We start from the raw sequence: 25,115 nt of genomic DNA on the forward strand, positions 1-25,115 counted from the left end.
TCTCTCTCTCTCTCTTTCCCCCCCCCCGTCTCTCTCTCTCTTCCCCCCCCCCCCCGTCACCCGGTCTCTCTCTCTTCCCCCCCCCCTTTTCTCTCTCCTCTCTCTTCCCCCCCCCCCGTCTCTCTCTCTCTCTTTTCCCCCCCCCGTCTCTCTCTCTCTCCCCCCCACCGTCTCTCTCTCCCTCTCCAGCGAGTGACCGGTATGATTCCAACAGCTCTGGCGGTAACGAGGGAAGCAGCAGAGGGAAGTGGGATGAGGACTGGAAGAGAGACCAAGGCCAGTTTCCCTTCAGTGACAAACTGGGGGAGATCAGTGATAAGATTGGCAGCACCATCGACGACACCATCAACAAGTTCAAGAAGCAGAGCAGAGATGACTCACCAGACAGATTCAGGTAAGGAGAGAGATGAGTCCAGACAGATTCAGGTTAGGACAGGGATGACTCACCAGACAGATTCAGGTTAGGAGAGGGATGACTCACCAGACAGATTCAGGTTAGGAGAGGGATGACTCACCAGACAGATTCAGGTTAGGAGAGGGATGACTCACCAGACAGATTCAGGTTAGGACAGGGATGACTCACCAGACAGATTCAGGTTAGGACAGGGATGACTCACCAGACAGATTCAGGTTAGGAGAGGGATGACTCACCAGACAGATTCAGGTTAGGACAGGGATGACTCGCCAGACAGATTCAGGTTAGGACAGGGATGACTCGCCAGACAGATTCAGGTTAGGAGAGAGATGAGTCCAGACAGATTCAGGTTAGGACAGGGATGACTCGCCAGACAGATTCAGGTTAGGAGAGAGAGAACAGTTCCCCTGGTTGAGTTTGCAAGAAATACTAAGGAAATGTATTAATAACTCAAATAGAGAGTGGGAGGTAGAGCCTTACAAACTGAGGTACAGGGAGAAGTTGGAGCTGCCCTCTGTCCTTCTCATCATATTACAGTATGTTAGAGAGCTACCCTCTGTCCTCCTCATCATATTACAGTATGTTAGAGAGCTACCCTCTGTCCTCCTCATTTCATATTCCAGTATGTTAGAGAGCTACCCTCTGTCCTCCTCATCATATTACAGTATGTTAGAGCTACCCTCTGTCCTCCTCATTTCATATTACAGTATGTTAGAGAGCTACCCTCTGTCCTCCTCATTTCATATTACAGTATGTTAGAGAGCTACCCTCTGTCCTCCTCATCATATTACAGTATGTTAGAGAGCTACCCTCTGTCCTCCTCATCATATTACAGTATGTTAGAGAGCTACCCTCTGTCCTCCTCATTTCATATTACAGTATGTTAGAGAGCTACCCTCTGTCCTCCTCATTTCATATTACAGTATGTTAGAGAGCTACCCTCTGTCCTCCTCATTTCATATTACAGTATGTTAGAGAGCTGCCCTCTGTCCTCCTCATATCATATTACAGTATGTTAGAGAGCTACCCTCTGTCCTCCTCATTTCATATTACAGTATGTTAGAGAGCTACCCTCTGTCCTCCTCATTTCATATTACAGTATGTTAGAGAGCTACCCTCTGTCCTCCTCATTTCATATTACAGTATGTTAGAGAGCTACCCTCTGTCCTCATTTCATATTACAGTATGTTAGAGAGCTACCCTCTGTCCTCCACTATAACATGCCAACCTAGATTCAAGATTGCTGCAGGACAGTTTCGCTGAGCGTGTTGTCACACTGTTTGTTTCAAGTGTTACAATGGTTTTATTACTTCGCAAAACCGTTATAGGCTGAGAGAGTTCTAAAATGTCTAAAATGCTACAGGATCAAAGCGTTAAAATCGCTTGTAAACCAAGCAATGTTATCTGCTGGTTTCTACACGAGGAGACTGGTATGGTGCCCGCAATGAAAGCCGAGAGAGGATACATCTGTGCTGTGACTAGACACGAAGGTCAGGTTTTTCATCTGACGGAGTCTTCTGACTCTCTTGCCTTGCTGTGTTTTATGTGGTGGCAGCCGCAGGCCGGTTTCTGCGCTGTGACATAACATCTAGATGCGCTGGGCTTCCTATCCCAGGATTTCCCCAACGGGTGGGCTCGCCACCGCTGATTGGCTGGTCTACTGGACCTGCTGCTGCCTCACTGTGCGGTAGCCTACTGCAAGGCGACTGGGCACATTGACCAGATCCACACACACTGGGCACATTGACCAGACCCACACACACTGGGCACATTGACCAGACCCACACACACTGGGCACATTGACCAGACCCACACACACTGGGCACATTGACCAGACCCACACACACTGGGCACATTGACCAGACCCACACACACTGGGCACATTGACCAGACCCACACACACTGGGCACATTGACCAGACCCACACACACTGGGCACATTGACCAGATCCACACACACTGGGCACATTGACCAGATCCACACACACTGGGCGAAATCCGTGTCAGCGCATTTTATTTTGCTTGGGGCACTCTTGGTTTCTGACTGCTGGACCTGTAGGCTACAACTGAACATTTTTAGGGAATTTAAGATTTGAAAAGACTGACTCTGCATACTTTTATTTGTTTTCTTTTTGTTTTAGTGAACTGTTGGATTCAGTGGTTAAAATGAGTGTTTTTGTACAAATGGTGTTAATTGCTACCTTCATGGGTTATGTCTCATTACATAGTTTTTGATAACTTAACTGAGACGATCTCATCTCCCTAACCCAGAGATACCTCCAAATCCTCCTTTAACTGATAGTATAGCAGCTTGTATCTTTCAGAGGGATCCCGTTGTGTTACCATTTGACTCCTCTTCATAAGCCTTTCTCATCTACAGGGTTTGGACTGGCTAAAAACTGTTTGTTGGATCAGATGACTATAGTTTGGATTATTTTAAATCATCTAAGTGCAGAGAGATTTTAGGAAGCAACAAATCAAGGTGTTTTATTATTATTCTGCTTTTGGTGACAGGAAACAGAACCCAGTCCCATTGGCTATGGATCAGGAAACATTCACCCAAACCCAGTCCCATTGGCTATGGATCAGGAAACATTCACCCAAACCCAGTCCCATTGGCTATGGATCAGGAAACATTCACCCAAACCCAGTCCCATTGGCTATGGATCAGGAAACATTCACCCAAACCCAGTCCCATTGGCTATGGATCAGGAAACATTCACCCAAACCCAGTCCCATTGGCTATGGATCAGGAAACATTCACCCAAACCCAGTCCCATTGGCTATGGATGAACTTCCAACTCCAAATGATTTTAAAACTAGATCAGGTTGGGACTGATGCATATTAATGTGAGGAGTGTGATGCTGAAAATGGACATGATAACAGTCTGCGTTCACTCTGCTGACCCAGATGTCTTAGTTCTGTTCCAGACCTGCCTTAAAACCTGTTGGTACTAGGGGCCAGTATTTTCATTTTTGGAGAAAAAAAACATTACCCTTTTATATTTTGTCAGGACAAGATGCTAGAATATGCATATAATTGACAGCTTTGGATAGAAAACACTCTAACGTTTCCAAAACTGTAAATATATTGTCTGTGAGTATAACAGAACTGATGTTGCAGGCGAAAGCCTGAGAAAAATCCAATCCGGGAGTGCCCCAGGTTTTGAAAGCGCTGCGTTCCAATGAGTCCCTATTCAGCTGTGAATGTGCCATCAACGAGCTTATGCTTGCTACGTATTCCCCAAGGTGTCTACAGCATTGTGACGTAGTTTTACGCATTTCTGTTGAAGAATAGCCGTAGGCGGCCACATTGCGTAAGTGGTCCCATGGTGGCTCCGAGAGAGATTCTCGCGTAAAATACAGAGGTAGCCATTACTCCAATGGGTCCTACTGAAAAACTAATTGTCCGACGGATATATTATCAAATAGATATTAGGAAAACACCTTGAGGATTGATTATAAACAACGTTTGCCATGTTTCTGTCGATATTATGGAGCTAATTTAACGTGAAGAACAAACGGAGCTATTTTGGGGAAAAAATGAACTTTGGCTATCTACCTGGGAGTCTCGTGAGTGAAAACATCCGAAGTTCATCAAAGGTAAACAATTTAATTTGATTGCTTTTCTGATTTTCGTGACAAGGTTGCCTGCTGCTAGCAAGGCATAATGCTATGCTAGTCTATGATAAACTTACACAAATGCTTGTCTAGCGTTGGCTGTAAAGCATATTTTGAAAATCTGAGATGACAGGGTGATTAACAAAAGGCTAATCTGTGTTCCAATATATTTCACTTGTGATTTTCATGAATAGGAAGATTTTCTAGGAAGATTTATGTCCGTTGCGTTATGCTAATTAGTGTCAGGCGATGATTACGCTCCCGGATCCGGGTTTGAGAGTCACAAGAATCAGTTCTGAGTCAGTCTACAGGCTTGGATGGTTATAATGTGTATCGATGTGACTGACAAAGTAACGGGAGAGGTATAGCCATCTATATTAAAAATAGATGTGTGGTTACTGAACTAAGGTATTTTTTGAGGGGGGGGTGAAATGGTCCTTATGGGCGATTTTAAACCGGGACTGGTTATCTCCAAACTCTGAGGCCATAAGAGGACTGTGCAATTGCTTAATGCAAGGAAAACTAAATGTATGGTTTTTCACTTCCCTGAAAGTTAACACCTGCAGAATTGAACTATAAAAGGCCAGCAAATTGATAGGGTCATCTCCTATAAGTATCTTGGGATTTGGTTAGATGAAAAGCTGAATTGTAAGTTGAAATTGGGTGTCTATTTTAGGAACAAATCATGCTTTTCAATGTTAATCAGAATGGATCTTAATCAAAGCACTTGGTTATCGGTGCTGGAGTATGGGGATATTGTTTATATTCAGGCCTCAGCAAGTACCTTTAAACTCTGGACATGGTGTACATATCATGGTGCTTTAAGATTTATTACAAATGCTAGCTCTCTCACCCATCACTGTGATGTGTATGCTGTGGTGCAGTGTCGTCTCTCTCCACCAGGAGGCTAAAGCATTGATGGAACAACTCCCTTAATCTCTGTTCCTCACTGACCAGATCAGTCACTCAATACCGTCTTCGTTCACAGTCACTGCTGTCCTTGTCTGTTCCTAAGGCTAGAACTGACATGGGGAAACAATATTTTTTCCCATAATGCCCCTTCATCCTGGAACATGCTTCAAAATATATTAAAGTTAGGGGAGTTAGTGTCCTTGCCTGTTAAGACTCTGACAACACTGATTAGCAGCAGTTGTTTCTAATCTTCAAATGTATCTGGAACTTGTGACACTTTGTGTTTTTCTGTAATATTTTATATACACACTGCTATTTCCCTGTTTTGCCTTCTTGCCAGGTCGCCCTAGCAACAGGTTTTTAACATCAATGGCTCTAAAGGTTTAAATAAACAAATATTACAGTATATCAAAAACCTGATGTTCTGTCATACTTTAGTCCCACACTTTTTCTATTGAATTATCCCCAAAACAAAGCGTCCTCTTTGGTCTCCTTAGTGACAACGAGGAGGAGCGAGGTCGCCCGTCGCAGAATGGCCAGTCTGGGAGGTCAGTGTTCAAAGACGAGGAGGAAACCGTAACGACCAAGAGCGTCCAGATCGTCCAGGCAACAGAAACCACCGCAACCAAGAAGAGAGGCGGGGTTCCATCCAAAACTGTGTCCCTGGGAGCCGCAGCCCACTACACAGGAGATAAGAGCCCTGATACCTCTGCAAAACAGGTGTGTGCACATGTGTCCATGTGCATTCAGTCCATGCTGGTTCACTCTAGCTTATTGTTGCCATCTGGTGTTAACAGTGGACAGTGCAGTCTAGCTCCCTCTGTCTCTACTCACATCTCTCCTCTCCTTCTCTTTGTTCCAGACTCTGTCCGCAGTAGCACCCCAGCCCTCCAGTAGTGGTCTGGCTGACCTATTGATGGTAGATACAGGACCCAGCCTGCCTGCAGCAGCCACCGGTAACTACACACACTGAGAGAACATCCTAGCGGGTTAGGGAGAGGTAGTGTGGTTACAGGACATCACGGAGGGTTAGGGAGAGGTAGTGTAGTTACAGGACATCACGGAGGGTTAGGGAGAGGTAGTGTAGTTACAGGACATCACGGAGGGTTAGGGAGAGGTAGTGTAGTTACAGGACATCACGGAGGGTTAGGGAAAGGTAGTGTAGTTACAGGACATCACGGAGGGTTAGGGAGAGGTAGTGTAGTTACAGGACATCACGGAGGGTTAGGGAGAGGTAGTGTAGTTACAGGACATCACGGAGGGTTAGGGAGAGGTAGTGTAGTTACAGGACATCACGGAGGGTTAGGGAGAGGTAGTGTAGTTACAGGACATCACGGAGGGTTAGGGAGAGGTAGTGTAGTTACAGGTGTCGTGTCTTTGGCATCATAAAAGTGAAGACTGTTATTTTATCAAATCAATTCTCTATTATTACTTAATTAACTAGGAAGTTGGGGCACCAAGGAAAATCTTGAGATTACAAAGTTACAATTTTCCTAATATAACTTTTCAGATATTTTAATAGCTGATCAATTAGTCTTCTAATGAATGAATTATTATTTACCTCACGTTAGTCTCATTCCAAATGTCGTACGGTGTACTATGGAATATATTGCTTTCTTATTCTTGACACTCCTCCCAGTCATATTTAAGGTTACAACTACCTTTTAGTGTTCTGATACTTCACTCCTCCCAGTCATATTTAAGGTTACAACTACCTTTTAGTGTTCTGATACTTCACTTCTCCCAGTCATATTTAAGGTTACAACTACCTTTTAGTGTTCTGATACTTCACTCCTCCCAGTCATATTTAAGGTTACAACTACCTTTTAGTGTTCTGATACTTCACTCCTCCCAGTCATATTTAAGGTTACAACTACCTTTTAGTGTTCTGATACTTCACTCCTCCCAGTCATATTTAAGGTTACAACTACCTTTTAGTGTTCTGATACTTCACTCCTCCCAGTCATATTTAAGGTTACAACTACCTTTTAGTGTTCTGATACTTCACTTCTCCCAGTCATATTTAAGGTTAGAACTACCTTTTAGTGTTCTGATACTTCACTTCTCCCAGTCATATTTAAGGTTAGAACTACCTTTTAGTGTTCTGATACTTCACTCCTCCCAGTCATATTTAAGGTTACAACTACCTTTTAGTGTTCTGATACTTCACTCCTCCCAGTCATATTTAAGGTTACAACTACCTTTTAGTGTTCTGATACTTCACTCCTCCCAGTCATATTTAAGGTTACAACTACCTTTTAGTGTTCTGATACTTCACTCCTCCCAGTCATATTTAAGGTTACAACTACCTTTTAGTGTTCTGATACTTCACTTCTCCCAGTCATATTTAAGGTTACAACTACCTTTTAGTGTTCTGATACTTCTAGCTTGGAGTTGTATTTTTATGATAGCTACAGTATCTCACCTTTTAATGTGTATAGTATTGCTTACTAGGTGTGTCCAATCAATTGTGTAACCACTCCCTCTTACAATTAGGGCTAATTGAAAGGCTGTTCAAAAGAGGACATTGTATTCCTTTTTTTTTTGTACTCCCTGACGAAGGCAATGCAGCCAAAACGTGTCGGTTTTTAAAAACTTTGTTTCTATTGAACATGCCATACTAAAAAAGGCATTTTAATCAATTATATGAAGAGTGCCTTGGTCCTCCTTTTTGATGACCAATTTACCCCTTTAACCAAAGAGCACCTTCTGTCTACCATAATGTACTATTGTGTACCTTAGTAGCGCTTCCCTTCCTCCTCTTTCTACTAATATCTTAGATGTGTTCTAAGATTTTCCCCATCTAGGGGCCTGTCTGCTCCTCACTCTTCTCATAGGGGAGTTTACAACTAGATTTGTTTTCTGCTCTGGCGGCATCGTACGGTGTTGTCCGTAGTCAGTTGCTGGACTGGCGCCATTAGTGTCATTGTAAGAGGTGAAAGTCCCCCACAAAGCGGAAGGTGCATCATCGGAAGCAGAGTATACTCTGCGCATCTGTTTTTCTTGCTGAGATGTCCGCAGTGCTTGCGGAAGTGTCCAAAGGGCAAGAGAAGTTCATCTCAACTACCGTATTGCACAACTGCAAGGAGGAGGGAAGTTGCTCATTCACAGAGGCAGCTGGCTCGAAATCTTGAAAAGAATGGTCAGTCAGGTTGGCTGATGGAATGTATCGAGATATCTTAACATCTCCTTGGATTCTGCACCAAGAGGTTTCTAAACGTCTTTTTCCCAAGGGGTGCTTTCAACAGATACCCCTCGGGAATGACTGCGTTGCAGCTGGCGTTAGGAGAAGACCGTGTGGTCAGTGGAGAAGGCACTGTGGCCTGTGACCATACATGGTTGGTTTCCCAATCCATCAGTGGGAGTAACCGATCCATCAAGTCTGCTCCGAGTAGCAGGGGTTCAGATTCCAGGCTGGTAACATACACAGAGGCAAGAACGAGCGATACGTCCTGGAAGTGTAGTTTCAGCATGACTCTCAATGTGAGAGGCGAGGTAGTCTGAGTGACCCCTTGAAGTTTAGTATCGCATCGTTCCACTTTTAACCAATGTTGAGGTGGTTTCAAAGCCCTTTTGAGATAATTGAACAATGTTTGACAGATGAGCGATATTGTCATGCCCAAATCAATTAACGCATGACAAGTTAAACAACCCTCCAGGCCCAAGTAGGTAATGAAGGTGGGATACATGTTAGACAGGAACATTTGTTTGAATGGTATCAGTGCTTCCATTCCTGTTTCAATGAGTAGGCCAAAGTAAGCTGAACGAAGTCTATGGTAGTGTGCTTGTGGGTGTTCGTTCTGAGCTTGTTTGATGGTGTTAGCCAGTGAGCTATCTTGTTTGCGAGTCGCAGAACCACTGAATTCTCATTTCAAAACTGTGGCAAGTTTAGTGTAGTCATTTAGCACGTGTTGCTGTTGTAGGTGAATGAACCTCGTCACGTGTCTATTCGACGTTCGCTTCAACAGGTAAAACCTGTCAGAACCTGTAGCGTTCGGATAGCCATCCAATGCATCCTATATGTCAGCTAGGAATGTCTGTGTCTTTAGGCTGACCTGAAACGGGGTCAAAGGTGGGGATGTTCTTGACGAGTTTGTCAAGGTATTCTGCACCAAGTGGGCGGAGAGGGTTGGCTTCCTCCTGTGGGGAAATTGGGGCTGAAAGGCCAAGAGGAGAAGCCAAGCTTTGTTGTTGTTGGCCAAAAGGCTCCATATTACTCAGTGCCGAATGGCCAAGAGGAGAAGACTGAGGGACACATGAGGGAGGCAAAGTCTGAAACCTATCGTTTTTAGTCCTGTGAGTACAGGGCTCTGGTTGCTTGGATAGGTAGTCACGCTGTAGAGCGTGACCATTCTGGACTTCCTCCAGAAGGCACCTAAGGGTGGAATTCTGCTGCATTGCAGAGTCCACTTAGTCATTGTGTTCAGACTTCTTGAAGCTACTCATCCCTTAAGAGGGATAATTGTCATCAGCAACCGCTGAATAGCATAGCGCCTCAGTCAAATAATTTTACGAAAAATATTAATGAAATCACAAGTGCAATATTGCAAAACACAGCTTAGCCTTTTGTTAATCCACCTGTCGTCTCAGATTTTGAAATTATGCTTTACAGCAAAAGCAATCCAAGAGTTTAAGTTTATCGATCGCACGACAAAACATTAAGTACACTTAGCATCAGGTAGCTTCGGTCACGAAAATCAGAAAATCATTCAAATTAATTGTTTACCTTTGATGATCTTCGGATGTTTTCACTCACGAGACTCTGTTACAACAAATGTTCCTTTTGTTCCATAAAGATTATTTTTATATCCAAAATACCAGAAATCCACAGGAAAGAGCAGTCACGACAACGCAGACAAATTCAAAATAATATCTGTAATGTCCATAGAAACATGTCAAATGTTTTTATAATCAATCCTCCGGTTGTTTTTATATAAATATATAATCGATAATATATCAACTGCAAATGTCTTTCACAGTAGGAGAGGGAAAAGCAATACCTATCCAAACTCTGTTGCGCGAGCAAAACTCATGTGACCACTTGACGCGATGTTATCGTTCTGGCTCATTTTTCAAATAAAAGCCTGAAACTATGTCTGAAGACTGACACTTTGAGGAAGCGATAGGAAAAGGAATCTGGTTGATATCCCTTTAAATGAGGCAATGGGAGGCTACGGAGCAATGGGAGGCTATGGAACATGTAGTTTCAAAATAGAAGCCACTTCCTGGTTTGATTTTGCTCAGGTTTTCCCCTGCAATATCAGTTCTGTTATACTCACAGACAATATTTTGACAGTTTTGGAAACTTTAGAGTGTTTTCTATCCTAATCTGTCAATTATATGCATATTCTAGCATCTGGTCCTGAGAAATAGGCCGTTTATGTTATTTTTCACAAAAAAAATAGTGCCCCCTAGCTTCAAGAGGTTAACCTCTCTGGGATATGTGGGACGGTAGCGTCCCACCTGGCCAACATCCAGTGAAAATGCAGAGCGCCAAATTCAAATAAATTACTATAAAAATTCAACTTTCAAATCACACATTCAATATACCAAAATAAAGCTACACTTGTTTTAAATCCAGCCAACGTGTCAGATTTCAAAAAGGCTTTTCGGCGAAGGCAAACGATGCTATTATCTGAGGATAGCACCCCAGTAAACAAAGAGAGAGAAGCATATTTCAACCCTGCAGGTGCGAGCGACACAAAACGCAGAAATAAAAAATATAATTCATGCCTTACCTTTTGACAAGCTTCTTCTGTTGGCACTCCAATATGTCCCATAAACATCACCTTTTATTTGATTAATTCCGTCGATATATCTCCAAAATGTCAATTTATTTGCCGCGTTTGAGCCAGAAAAACACTGGTTCCAACTTGCACAACGTGACTACAAAATATCTCAAAAGTTACCTGTAAGCATTGTCCAAACATTTCAAACTACTTTTTTAAAACAACTTTAGGTATTTTTTAACATAAATAATCAATCAAATTGAAGACTGTATGATCTGTGTTCAATACCGGAGGAAAACAAAGTGGAGCGGGCTTTCAGGTCACGCGCCTCTAACAAAAAGTACACTTCCCTCGAGCCTCATTCTGAACAATGTTACTTCTTCATTTCTCAAAGGAAAAACCAATTTCTAAAGCCTGTTGACATCCAATGGAAGCGGTAGGAACTGCAAGAAGGTCCCTTTGAAATCTGGATTCCCAATGAAAACCATTGAAAAGAGTGACCTCAAAAAAGCTAAAATCTGAATGGTTTGTCCTCTGGGTTTCGCCTGCCAAATAAGTTCTGTTATACTCAGACATGATTCAAACAGTGTTAGAAACTTCAGAGTGTTTTCTATCCAAATCTACTAATAATATGCATATCTTATCTTCTGGGGATGAGTAGCAGGCAGTTGAATTTGGGCATGCTTTTCATCCAAAATTCCTAGAGAATTCCTATCCTAGAGAAGTTAATGTGGAAAAAGTTTAAATTGTCTCATTGTAGAAACCCAATCAATTTGGATATTATTTAAAAGATCCACTTGAGAAGTAAATCTGGCAATTTCACTTGTTAGTTAAATTGTATGAGACATCGATATCCAGTCAATTGCGATTGGCTGGATATCTTAATGTGATCCACGTTTGGGTATCACATACAGTGGGGCAAAAAAGTATTTAGTCAGACACCAATTGTGCAAGTTCTCCCACTTAAAAAGATGAGGCCTGTAATTTATTTTCATCATTGGTACACTTCAACTATGCCAGACAAAATGAGGAAAGGATTTTTAATGAATTTATTTGCAAATTATGGTGGAAAATAAGTATTTGGTCACCTACAAACAATCAAGATTTCTGGCTCTCACAGACCTGTAAAAATACCTGTAAAAAAATCATTCTAATAAAATCATTTACCTTTGAAGAACTTCTTTAATGCTATGCTAGGCTATCAATACTCTTGCACAAATGCTTGTGTAGCTTTGGTTGAAAAGTATATTTTGAAAATCTGAGATGACAGTGTTGTTACCAAAGGCTAAGCTTGTGTTTCAATATATTTATTTCATTTCATTTGCGATTTTCATGAATAGGAAACGTTGCGTTATGGTAATGAGCTTGAGACTATGATTACGCTCCCGGATACGGGATTGCTCGACGCTAGTGGTTAAGCCTAGCATTCAGCAGGCAACATTTTCACAAAAACAAGAAAAGCATTCCAATAAAATCATTTACCTTTGAAGAACTTCGGATGTTTCCAATGACGAGACTCTCAGTTAGATAGCAAATGTTAATTTTTTCCAAAAATATTATTTGTGTAAGAGAGAGAGCTCAGTTTTGTTCATCACGTTTGGCTAAGAAAAAAAAAACGAAAATGCAGTCACTCGTGACATAATATCTTGTTTAAAACGGGAACGTTTTTCATCCAAAAATTAAGAGCGCCCCCTATATTGAAGAAGTTAAGAGGCTCCTCTGTCCTCCACTCGTTACCTGTATTAATGGCACCTGTTTGAACTTGTTATCAGTATAAAAGACACCTGTCCACAACCTCAAACAGTCACACTCCAAACTCCCCTATGGCCAAGTTCAAAGAGCTGTCAAAGGACACCAGAAACAAAATTGTAGACCTGCACCAGGCTGGGAAGACTGAATCTGCAATAGGTAAGCAGCTTAGTTTGAAGAAATCAACTGTGGGAGCAATTATTAGGAAATGGAAGACATACAAGACCACTGATAATCTCCCTCGATCTGGGGCTCCACGCAAGATCTCACCCCGTGGGGTCAAAATGATCACAAGAACGGTGAGCAAAAATCCCAGAACCACATGGGGGGACCTAGTGAATGACCTGCAGAGAGCTGGGACCAAAGTAACAAAGCCTACCATCAGTAACACACTACACCGCCAGGGACTCAAATCCTGCAGTGCCAGACGTGTCCCCCTGCTTAAGCCAGTACATGTCCAGGCCAATCTGAAGTTTGCTAGAGAGCATTTGGATGATCCAGAAGAAGATTTGGTAAAAACTCAACTCGTCGTGTTTGGAGGACAAAGAATGCTGAGTTGCATCTAAAGAACACCATACCGACTGTGAAGCATGGGGGTGGAAACATCATGCTTTGGGGCTGTTTTTCTGCAAAGGGACCAGGACGACTGATCCGTGTAAAGGAAAGAATGAATGGGGCCATGTATTGTGAGATTTTGAGTGAAAACCTCCTTCCATCAGCAAGGGTATTGAAGATGAAACGTGGCTGGGTCTTCCAGCATGACAATGATCCCAAACACACCACCCGGGCAACGAAGGAGTGGCTTCATAAGAAGCATTTCAAGGTCCTGGAGTGGCTTAGCCAGTCTCCAGATCTCAACCCCATAGAAAATCTTTGGAGGGAATTGAAAATCTGTGTTGCCCAGCAACAGCCCCAAAACATCACTGCTCTAGAGGAGATCTGCATGGAGGGATGGGCCAAAATACCAGCAACAGTATGTGAAAACCTTGTGAAGACTAACAGAAAACGTTTGACCTCTGTCATTGCCAACAAAGGGTATATAACAAAGTATTGAGAGACTTTTGTTATTGACCAAATACTTATTTTCCACCATAATTTGCAAATAAATTCATAAAAAATCCTATAATGTGATTATCTGGATTTTTTTTCTTCTCATTTTGTCTGTCATAGTTGAAGTGTACCTAATGATAAATTACAGGCCTCATCTTTTTAAGTGGGAGAACTTGCACAATTGGTGGCTGACTAAATACTTTTTTGCCCCACTGTACTTCTTTTTCCAAGAGGTGTACTGGCGATTCTTCACCGCCAGTGATCGCAGAAATCTGAAATCAAACGGAAGTACAAAGGGCAGGACTTTCGTCGCGCAAGGCGGAAGAATTTCAGCGGGACACAGGGGAGAAAAAAAAGACTGTTTCCCTTTGTTAGCTTAGCATCTCGTGCAAGCTAATCCTACTTTTTTTCTGAAATCTCACTACCAAGCACAAAATAGGGTCCCCTTCACCATGAAAAGGGGGGTTTACTAGTGACGTCTCATATTAAACCAGTCTGGTTACCTTGCTAGCTTTATGTTGACCGGAGCGACACGGTACATAACTACGGATATGCTTGTGGCCTACCCACACTGGCTTAGTGCGGTCGGTGGACAGAATACTTCGGCTCGGGCGCCGAACAGATCTATACTGCAATTTCTAACATTACTGGCTCTAGAAATTAATATTGACTGGCAGAAATCGTACCGTTTGGCCTAACAGACTAAATCTGGAATTCATCACTCATTGAAATGCTAATCCTTTGCACATGAATGCACACTCATTCGGGAGTAATTGCAATCAATATATATATTTACGCTCAGTGTGTCATCGTGATCTCTGGAATCGTCTGTCTTTTTGTTGGAAAGTTCATCCGCTTGTCTCTCCATCTGCTTCCAAGGAGTCTTTCGTGGTTAGAATGGATACTTCAGAGTCCAATTCAGAACTGTTCTTATTGTATAGATGTTTCGGCGGTTGTCAGTCTTCGCATTCAATGGTACATAATTCCTAGCTGCAGACTAGTAATTAGTATCGACGAGTTGCTCTTATTCGATCGGAGTTTAACCACGTGGTATGGTTAAGAATTCAGCAACCATTACAACCTTAGCTTATCCTGGGGTTTTTATGGTCTCTACTCAAACCTTAGCTCCCTCAGCTGACCGAGGTAGGCATGGTCTGAAGGGAATTTCTTCAGGTGGGGGTTATATTCGTAACAGTAGAAAAGGGCTGTCCCATGACGCCAGAGCGATGTCTGTGCTCATGGCGGCGGGCCAATGACTTCGTTCAACTTTAAACAGAAATACAATTCTCTCACATTAATGGTTCAACATCACCTTACATAATTTCACAAATAGTTTCTTTACTCATTCATTTTATACAATAATTAGATGCAAACCTCAGAACGGAGGCTTCTGTATAAGCAGAGTTATGATAATGTGGCTGTATTGTCTTTTCTGAGGTCACGATCATAAAACAAAATGGACCGGTCGTAGCTGGCTTCTCCACCAATCGTTTACACATTCTCCAAAACATGGACATTGTTCAGTTCTCAAGTTCTATGAGTTAGAGAGAACAAAGGAACTTATTCTGTCTCTCTTTCTGCATGGCCATGAGGGAGAGAGTCTCCTTCTGGAATTTACGACTTTGAGATAACAGAACTTTGGTGTAAGGGGGGGGGGGGGACTCGCTATACCCAAAGAGGGCCACGTCATGACACAGGACATCATGGAGGGTTAGGGGGAGGTAGTATAGTTACAGGACATCATGGAGGGTCTCTGGGCCAGTGTCTGGAAGCTGTCACAATTCACTCATTAAAGTGTTGTATGCATGTCTCTTTCCAGACCTGATAGGAGGATTTGCTGACTTCTCGTCTCCTTCTGCCTCTGTCGGCCTCTCCACAGTACCTGGTGAGTTTAGAAAGCATTAGAATATTCAGAGATTTTTATAGTTTATCATTTTTTTATAGTCTAGTTTATCCACTCTAACATTTTTCTTCTCTTTTCTCCTCTCCAGCCTCCAGTGGGAACGGTGACTTTGGGGACTGGAATGCTTTCCCTGGTGGCCAGGCCCCCGTCCCCACCCCCTTCGCCCAGCCTCTGGCCCCCAGCAACACTGACCTGTTTGGGGCTCTGTTGGCCAGCTCTGCACCAGCTCCAGCCTCCGCTGACCTGTTTGATCTGATGGGTCCAGGTCAGACCCAGTCACTCTCTGCCTCTCAGAGCCTCACCTTTAATATGACCAACACACAGACCATCAGCAGCACCATGCCACAGTCCAGATCACTGGTAAGAATACAGGACAGACAGTACATTAATTTACATCGTAAATTGTATTTATTGTGTCTGATCCACTGTTAATGAGAGGAGTGGCAGTAACTGCCTGTGCTTTAGAGGAACACACACGAGAGAGAAACGGCAGAGAGCCAAGGTTTGCAGATGCTCCACCTTCCCTAGGGACAAACACACACACAATGAGAAGGAACCCGTTTGAGTCAGAAAACCATTCAATCTAATACAAGGTTGTTTGCATAGATAATATGTGCATGTTAAAAACCTGACCTACTTTAAAAAGACCAGCTTAGTTTAGCAGAATAATAAAACCTGACCTACTTAAAGACCAGCTTGGTTTAGCAGAATAATAAAACCTGACCCCCAATCCTGTTCATTCTGGATAGATGAGATGTGTTTCCATGTAGATGCCTTCAGAGACAGCAGTTTAACCTTTAACTCCTCATCCCGGGTCCGGGAGCGTAATCATCGACGGACACTAATTAGCATAACGCAACACACATAAATATTCCTAGAAAATATTCCTATTCATGAAAATCACAAGTGAAATATATTGAGACACAGCTTAGCCTTTTGTTAATCACCCTGTCATCTCAGATTTTCAAAATATGCTTTACAGCCAAAGCTAGACAAGCATTTGTGTAAGTTTATCGATAGCCTAGCATAGCATTTTGTCCAGCAAGCAGCAGGTAACTTGGTCACGGAAATCAGAAAAGCAATCAAATTAAATCATTTACCTTTTGAGCTTCGGATGTTTTCACTCACAAGACTCCCAGTTAGATAGCCAATGTTCCTTTTTTCCCAAAATATTATTTTTGTAGGCGAAATAGCGCCGTTTGTTCTTCACGTTTGGCTGAGAAATCGCCCGGAAATTGCAGTCACGAAAACACCGAAAAATATTCCAAATTAGCTCCATAATATCGACAAACATGGCAAACGTTGTTTATAATCAATCCTCAAGGTGTTTTTCAAATATCTATTCCATAATATATCCACCGGGACAATTGGTTTTTCAGTAGGACCGATTGGAATAATGGCTACCTCCTGTATTTTACGCAAGAATCACTCTGAGAGCCATCACGTGACCAGTTTCCCAATGTAGCCGCTTATGGGTATTCTTCAACATAAATGCGTAAAACTACGTCACAATGTTGTAGACACCTTGGGGAATACGGAGAAAAGGTAATCTGGTTGATAGCCCATTCACTGCTCAATAGGGACGCATTGGAACGCAGAGCTTTCAAAAGATGAGTCACTTCCCGGGTTGGATTTTTCTCAGGCTTTCGCCTGCAATATCAGTTCTGTTATAGTCACAGACAATATTTTTACAGTTTTGGAAACTTTAGAGTGTTTTCTATCCTAAGCTGTCAATTATATGCATATTCTAGCATCTCGTCCTGACAAAATATCCCATTTACTAAGGGAACGTTACTTTTCCAAAAATGAAAATACTGCCCCCATGTCACAAAAGGTTAACTTTCATATGTCACCATTATATACCTTTAATATTACTATCTATTGGAACTGTCTACCTTCCAGTTGATGGGCGGGCCCCAGCAGCATGAAGTCATGCTGGGTACCGAGGGTTCCATGGGGTCAGCGATCCCCTCCACCTGGTCTGACTCGTCGGTCAACATCAGTCTGGACTTCCTGGCACCTGGCATGCAGCCCCCCAAACCTGTCCAGCCCACCCTCAACACACTCCAAGGTGAGCCTAGTGTGTTGTAGTATAGACTGGGATAGAAAGAGTATTGTGTTTGTCTGGAGGGTGTTCAAAACGCTGCTGAATGTCTGTTGAACAAAACGTTGATTTGAGATCCATTCAGTTGTGGAGCATCCAAGATCCCCAGGGTGTGGAACTTTCTTCCTGTTATCAGGATGGGCACAAGACCATTCAGTTGTGGAGCCTCCAAGATCCCCAGGGTGTGGAACTTTCTTCCTGTTATCAGGATGGGCACAAGACCATTCAGTTGTGGAGCCTCCAAGATCCCCAGGGTGTGGAACTTTCTTCCTGTTATCAGGATGGGCACAAGACCATTCAGTTGTGGAGCCTCCAAGATCCCCAGGGTGTGGAACTTTCTTCCTGTTATCAGGATGGGCACAAGACCATTCAGTTGTGGAGCCTCCAAGATCCCCAGGGTGTGGAACTTTCTTCCTGTTATCAGGATGGGCACAAGACCATTAAGTTGTGGAGCATCCAAGATCCCTAGGGTGTGGAACTTTCTTCCTGTTATCAGGATGGGCACAAGACCATTCAGTTGTGGAGCATCCAAGATCCCTAGGGTGTGGAACTTTCTTCCTGTTATCAGGATGGGCACAAGACCATTCAGTTGTGGAGCATCCAAGATCCCTAGGGTGTGGAACTTTCTTCCTGTTATCAGGATGGGCACAAGACCATTCAGTTGTGGAGCCTCCAAGATCCCCAGGGTATGGAACTTTCTTCCTGTTATCAGGATGGGCACAAGACCATTCAGTTGTGGAGCCTCCAAGATCCCCAGGGTGTGGAACTTTCTTCCTGTTATCAGGATGGGCACAAGACCATTCAGTTGTGGAGCCTCCAAGATCCCCAGGGTGTGGAACTTTCTTCCTGTTATCAGGATGGGCACAAGACCATTCAGTTGTGGAGCCTCCAAGATCCCCAGGGTGTGGAACTTTCTTCCTGTTATCAGGATGGGCACAAGACCATTCAGTTGTGGAGCCTCCAAGATCCCCAGGGTGTGGAACTTTCTTCCTGTTATCAGGATGGGCACAAGACCATTCAGTTGTGGAGCCTCCAAGATCCCCAGGGTGTGGAACTTTCTTCCTGTTATCAGGATGGGCACAAGACCATTCAAAAGGCTTTCGGTTCAGTCAGAATGGAAGAATAGTTTTTTTTTAAATTCATTTTTATTTAACCTTAAGAGTTCTATACTTGTGATTCCTTGTTCAGTATGGAATAGAAGGATGCTTGGTACAACTTGTGGAGTGTATGAGGTGTGTGTGTGTGTGTGTGTGTGAGGCCATGCGGTCTTCTGACTCCACTTCTTCCTGGTTCTGTTTTCTAGGAGGCCAGCCCCTCCCACCCATCAACATGCTCTCCCAGGGATTCGCCGGCATGGGCCTCGCAACCGCCCCCATCAGACCGGCAACAACTCCCATGATGCACCCTGGTGCTGGGATGGGCATGGCCCACAGCCAGGGCATGATGGGAATGGGCATGAACATGGGTGCCATGCCCCAGGCTAACATGACCATGGGCATGCCTGGTGCTATGGGGATCAGGATGCCAGCCATGTCTATGGGCTCTGGCATGGTACAGCAGCAGCCCAAGCAAGGATTGGACGCATTCGCAGATTTCTGCAACTTCAGGAAATGAGGGAAGAGAAGTGAAAGAGAGGAGGAGGGAGGGCTGTTGTTTCTATTTTTCTCTCCATCCAATCGACCGTCTGTGAAGGATTGTAAAAGAGCTGCAAACAAAGAGTGCTTGAATGTTGTCAAATATCAAATACTGACTGCTACCCCTCCACTTCCTGTTTCTCTCTTTTAACTCATGTATAAAGACATGAATGTATGTATGTTTTAATCAGTTGGAACTTGGAATCAAGTTCCAAGAGGGTGTCCAGTAATGGTTGTGTGCTGTTGGGGTTTGAATCGGAGAGAAAGAGAGAACAACTAAGAGGGAGGGAGTGAGAAACCGGAACAGAATGAGACTCAGATTTTTTACTTTGAAATGTAAGCCAAACAAAAACCAATGATTTCGAAGTTAAACAACCCATACAATGATATGCACAAGGATGACTTTTAAACTTGTATGGCTTAACTTTGCAATGATGTTGTTTTGAATTGCATTTTTAAAAATCATTCTGTTACCATGGAATTGCCCATATGAATCTTCCTTGAAGAGAATGTCAGTAGGGGTTTTGCTTTCCTTAACCATTTAAATGTCCAGAGTAGCAAAAAGATAGTTTCATATCATAATCCCACCCCAATAACTCCCCATCTCTTTTAGAATGTTACCTCGACCTGTCCCTTCCCTACGACTGTAAATATTACTATAATGCAACGGACAAATAAGTTATTGAGTTCTTGACTATGATATGATGATGCCGTGAAGAAGTGTGTGTCGATTGGACGAAATCAGATGTCAATCAAGACGTTGCTATGGCAAGGTACATTGCGATGGAGTCAGTCTTTTAATACTTACTTTATATATCAGCGTTCCACACTCCCAATGTGGAATTTCTGTTCAATATTAGATTTAACAGATCAATCAATCGTTTATTGATGGATGGATTTAATAAGTGAATGAATGAGAAATGATTAAAGCTGTTAAATGAGGAAGCTGTGGTAATGATAACACAGATATCCTTTGTGGCCTTTCTTATGGGTATATATTTTTTAAAGAACTATAATCCTTTTTTTCCTTGCATCCAAGTAAGATAATCAGTAGCTGTAGGAACAACCTCCTGGTGGGCTGTGTTCTTTAAGTACAGCACATGGTGCCTGTGAGACGGAGGCCTTTTCCCTTCATTATAACTTACAGGAGACAGACGATACAGTGGTTAAGACCATTACGGTTCGGAGTATACAGCACAGTATGTATGTGTGGTTCTTACTGCGCCCTCTGGGAGTAGGGGGAAGTTGCCCCTAGACTGTTACTGTTAGGAGTATACAGCACAGTATGTATGTGTGGTTCTTACTGCGCCCTCTGGGAGTAGGGGGAAGTTGCTACTAGATGCTGATCCTGGTTCAGTTTTGCATCCCCACCCAATGGTTGGGATTGTGGGAGGGGAAGCTGATCCTAGATCTGTACTTGGGGGAAACGTCACCCCAGAGCGTACAGTATCTCTGAAGGAGGTTTCTCAGACGGTCCAGATTAAGGAGAGGATTTTTATTTTTGGGGGGTTCATCCCATATAGCACCCTATTCACTTTGTAGTGCACTACTTCCAATCAGGGCCCATAGGACTCGGCTCAAATATCGTGCACTATATTGGACATGGGTGCAATTTGGGATGCACACTCTGTACATGTTGAAGTCAGGACCATCTGTACCAGGCCAGTGAGTACCTCACATGTAGACTCCTCAGGCGCAGTCTTCCATGAGTTGCGGTCAATTCCATTTCAATTCTGGAGGTACACTGAAATTCCAATTGTCTTCAATTAGATTTTTTACAATTTGGTTTACTTTCTGAATTGACCTCAACCCTGCACACACACACACAGTAGTCTGTCTGAGAGGAGGCATTACCTGTTGGAAACGACCAAAATCTATCCACTCTTGTTTGTTTTTTCTAAGAGATTGTCTTTATGGGGTTGTTCTCTCGTTTTATTTAATTTTTTTCTACTTATTACAATTGTTCTGAGATCTTTGGTAATGTGGGATTGTTACTGGAAAGAAAACACTAGTTCATGCAAATGTGTAAAAAGAACAAGCGAAGCATCACCAACGAAAGAAACCTTGAAGATGTCGTTTTTGTTTGATTTGATTTGATTGGCCCATCATGATCCTGTATCTGACATTAAAACAGTTGATTACAGTTTGGTAATGAAGTGTTTATTTCACTTAAGACCAACTTGGTTACTACTGCATTGGAGTAGAGCAGTGGCCTTGGAACCTGCTGAGACACACACAGTGCAGCCCTACACAGACACACACACACACAGTGCAGACCTACACAGACACACACATACACAGTGCAGCCCTACACACACACACACACAGTGCAGCCCTACACACACACACACACACACAGTACAGCCATCTGGCCAGTGCATCGGTATGTAACCATGTGGAGGAATTAATAGATCAGATTGAGATATAAGAAAGTAATTAAAGCCAGGTACTGCAGGATGTCTTGTCTCAGACACAATTTGAACAATTAACATACACTGCACAACACAGCTCCCAGATATGATGGAAAATGTGCAATACTGAAGGTTGAGGTTTATTGTCCTTGGGTGACCTAGTTTATAGACAAAACAACAGCTACACAAAACCAATGACCTGCAATCAAGCTGCTGTGGTCATGAAAGAATAAAGCACAATCTGAAATGTCTAGACAAGAGTTGCTGCTTAGTGCCATCTGAAGCTTCTCCATTATGAATAACACACACGAGGTCCTCTGAGACCAGACCACGCTGCCATTTCTGCTCTGACAGAGAAAAGCAAGATAATGGGACTAACAGTAGGCTTTCCTCTTTTCAATGGCAATATGCCTCCATGTGTTATCTGGAGTTGGCAGGCTGGGCATAGCATGGATGACATTTATGGGTTTCTGCATTGATGCAGTTGTGTTTGAGATTATGATCTGCATATTTACGACATTTATTAGGTTAGGCTACTTTTAGATCACATTTTAATCCTCACTATATCCGGATAAAGTGAAATCAAAGAGAAATTCCCATTTCTCTTTACAGTTCCATCTTTATATGAACACTTTTTTACAATGATTTAAATATTTATGTTTATTTTCCAACGACTCGGTGAGATGTCTTAGAATGAGTCTATAATGCCATCTGCACAACATGCCTGCATTCAAATGAGTATAGTGCCCTCTGGTGGTTATTTACAGTTGTGCACACCATGCCTGCATTTCAATACTGTGTTTCATATTTCATATGACCCAGAGGCAAAGACCAGATGAGAAACGACAAGAGAAGACAGCTTGGTAATTCATGTTTTATTTCTAGTTAATGTCTGTCTGCGTAAAGCAGAGAATATCAATATGATATGCAGTAGAGGTGAGACTTCCAGGTTGGTCTAAACCAGTGTAGATACTGTAGGTCTTGGTAAAACTTCAACGCATTGGACCTTCAGGTCAAGTAGCTTTCCTGGAGGGTTGCCACTAGCCCGGGTGGCAGTGTCGGTTTCTGCTCACGTTTGGCATGAAAGCTCCAAAAGGAGTTGGCAAGAGAGCAGGAACAGACTGGCTTCCAGGTCCAGGCTAGGTTGCCACCCCTGCTGGCTAGAACACACAATAGATTCAGAGTGGTTGTAGGTTGACTAGAAGCACGTTCTCTCCCCGTATGAAGAGCTGGTTGACGTGGCGCGTATGAACCCTCCCGTAGGGCTGGGACACTTCTTTCTCCTGGGAACCTCTTCTCTTCGGCCCCTCAGTCCCTGACTCCTGACCTTTAACATTTGACCCCTGGGTCTTACCTGTGGCCCCTAGGGCTCCGGGGTCATCGCCCACTGGGGGCCCAACTGTGGCCCTTGCAAGTCGGGGATCCACTGCCCTAGGGTCTCCTCTCCTTCTGGGGTCCCCTCTATTGGGGTCACCTCGTCTGCGGTCTCTGGTTTGGGTCTCAGGCAGGGGATGGAAGGGTTCAGCTTTCTTCTTGTCTGTCTGCTTCTTCTTCTCCTCATATTCTCTCAGCGCCGCACTCTCCTGGAGTTTCAGCTTGTCAAAGAGCTAGGGAAGGAGAGGGATAGCTAATGAGTTTGTTTTCTGATTGCAAAGAATGATAATGGCTGTACCTTTTTTAGTGAGTGGCACATGATCTGGAAATGTCCTCATCTGCATCCAAGACAACATTCTCTAGAATGCACCACTAGACTAGAGGATCAGAGTCCTTCGGTGGCACCAGACCTACCCGTGTGACAGTGAGGGCCTTCTCGTGGTAGAGAGCTTCACCCAGCAGAGGTTCCCTGTAGGTCTCATCTACATCTACCATCGCCTAACAGGGAGAGGGAGGAGAGGGAATAGAGGGTGAGGGGAGAGATTGAGAGAGAGGACAGCGATGTGTAAGGCTATTCGAGCACTGTCTTACATAAGACTATAGTCTAGTCTGCAAGCCACCTGTCGAAAGGCGGTGGAGGGCATTGGTAGGGGCCGGGTAAGAGCTCTCACCATGTTCCAGAACTTGTCGAAGGCCACTATGAAGCCAGAACACACCCCACGGAGCCCCTTGAAGGTTCTGATGTGAACTTTCACTCTGATCCTCTCCTGCACGCAGCGGTGCATCTCCCCCAGAGGACTTCCTGTATGGACTGTATAAACAGGAAGTAGACATTAAATAGAATTCACCTGGCTGTCAACCACAAGTTTGACTCATCAATAATGTCCCACATATCAATGAAGAGTTTTAATTTGCCTAAATATGTAACAATATGAGACAATGATCATAAGTAAGAATGAAAGAGGTCATGTTTTGATCTGAAACCACACCACCATTAAAGGATTCCAAGCAGGCCTACAATAGGTAGAAATAATTCACGACATACGAGGCATCCTGGTCAGGACATTCTTGGCAGCCTTCTGTATTCTACAACGGCGGGCAGTGCCGCTGGTCCCCTCCTCTCCATCTTCTCCCACTATCGGGTTGTTCACCATCAACCTCTTCAGTTTCTCTATCCTCTCCGGATCTGCTACACCTTTCCTGGCTTTCCTCTGTTTTTTCTCCACGTTCTCCGGCTTGGCGCGGCCCCGTCCCCCCTTTAGAAAGCTCTCATACTCGGCTATGTTGTTGAAGCATTTAACGTTTGGGTATGGAAGAGGCACTGTAGTCGAGTATAGCGCCAGGAGTGGATCAAATTTATCGGAGGTGACGTCCAACTTTGCCGCGATATCATCTTCTTCTTCTGCCGTATGTTCGGTTGCATCTGAAGCACATGCACTTGTTGATTCTCTCTCTTTCTTTTCTGATTCTGGACATTTTTGATGTTTATCTCCTCTTCTTTCCCTCTCCTCCATGTTCAAAACAAATGCAGACATGCACGACGCTAAGAATCATGGGAAAGGTGGTCTTCTTCCGCTTCATTGTTCTATTTTCACCAGGCGAGGGCGCTAAAGGACCATGCAGCAGATTTGAGGCAGCTGCAACAAAATTACATATTAGTCGTCTGTAAGCTTTGTTTTTTATTATTTTTTTAAAGGGAATTAGGCACAGAAACCGAACCAAAAGAAAATCAACAAAAACATTTTATATTTGCTTGTTTTTGTTTCTTACTTTTTTTGTATTGAGATCGTAGATGAGATACTGTCCCGGAACAGAAATTCGAAGTATATGTTCGTGGAGGACCTATTTGATGGATGGACTGCATACAATCACTGGCGAAAATAACTTGTGTTCTGTCCTTTGTCAGCTACATTCTCACAAAAACATTTATATTAATAATTTACAGCACAGCGTCGACAATAGCACCACTTACATTGATTGACCTAAAGTAAACTAAGCTATACCATTGTTTAAGGAATAATTAAAATCATGGACCAAAGAGGATGACAACCATTTGTAAATACACTATATACAAAAGTATGTGGACATCCCTTCACATTATTGGATTCGGCTATTGCAGCCAAACCAGTTGCTGACAGGTCTAGAAAATCACACATATCTCCATAGACAAACATCGGCAGTAGAATGGCCTTGTTGAAGAGCTCAGTGACTTTC

At 43.3% G+C, this 25,115-nt stretch overlaps 2 protein-coding genes across 3 annotated transcripts in view; one reads left to right on the forward strand and one right to left on the reverse strand.

Moving 5' to 3' along the window:
* LOC109879845 (clathrin interactor 1-like) overlaps positions 1-21,259 on the forward strand; it is a 35,589-nt gene extending 14,330 nt beyond the window's left edge. Inside the window, exons 5-11 of the mRNA XM_031797528.1 lie at positions 190-394; positions 5,445-5,667; positions 5,810-5,903; positions 15,295-15,360; positions 15,467-15,738; positions 17,281-17,449; positions 18,786-21,259. Of these exons, the coding sequence (XP_031653388.1) occupies positions 190-394; positions 5,445-5,667; positions 5,810-5,903; positions 15,295-15,360; positions 15,467-15,738; positions 17,281-17,449; positions 18,786-19,096 (1,340 nt within the window). The 3' untranslated portion in view covers positions 19,097-21,259. The remainder of the gene's footprint in view (positions 1-189; positions 395-5,444; positions 5,668-5,809; positions 5,904-15,294; positions 15,361-15,466; positions 15,739-17,280; positions 17,450-18,785) is intronic.
* A 1,124-nt stretch (positions 21,260-22,383) lies between these two features.
* On the reverse strand, positions 22,384-24,472 carry lsm11 (LSM11, U7 small nuclear RNA associated). Of its 2 annotated transcripts, XM_020472021.2 has the most exons (5): positions 23,947-24,472; positions 23,573-23,712; positions 23,316-23,399; positions 22,882-23,134; positions 22,384-22,687 (listed from the first exon to the last, which is right to left on the reverse strand). In XM_020472021.2, the coding sequence occupies exons 1-5, from the start codon at positions 24,434-24,436 to the stop codon at positions 22,536-22,538; spliced, it is 1,119 nt and encodes a 372-aa protein (XP_020327610.1). In that variant the 5' UTR covers positions 24,437-24,472; the 3' UTR covers positions 22,384-22,535. The 2 variants fall into 2 exon arrangements, with proteins under 2 accessions (XP_020327610.1, XP_020327609.1); XM_020472020.2 differs by having other exon boundaries at positions 22,384-23,134; positions 23,947-24,471.
* Between the last annotated feature and the right edge of the window lie 643 nt (positions 24,473-25,115).

The sequence above is a fragment of the Oncorhynchus kisutch genome, linkage group LG19 (genome assembly GCF_002021735.2).
Source record: "Oncorhynchus kisutch isolate 150728-3 linkage group LG19, Okis_V2, whole genome shotgun sequence".
Classification (NCBI taxonomy): domain Eukaryota; kingdom Metazoa; phylum Chordata; class Actinopteri; order Salmoniformes; family Salmonidae; genus Oncorhynchus; species Oncorhynchus kisutch.

Coding starts and splice junctions, on each gene's coding strand:
- lsm11 (XM_020472020.2), bottom strand. CDS start 24,436: ATGTCTGCATTTGTTTTGAACATGGAGGAGAGGGAAAGAAGAGGAGAT. Junction 23,713..23,946: donor TGTCCTGACCAGGATGCCTC/GTATGTCGTGAA, acceptor CTGTTTATACAG/TCCATACAGGAAGTCCTCTG. Junction 23,400..23,572: donor TCGACAAGTTCTGGAACATG/GTGAGAGCTCTT, acceptor TCTCCCTGTTAG/GCGATGGTAGATGTAGATGA.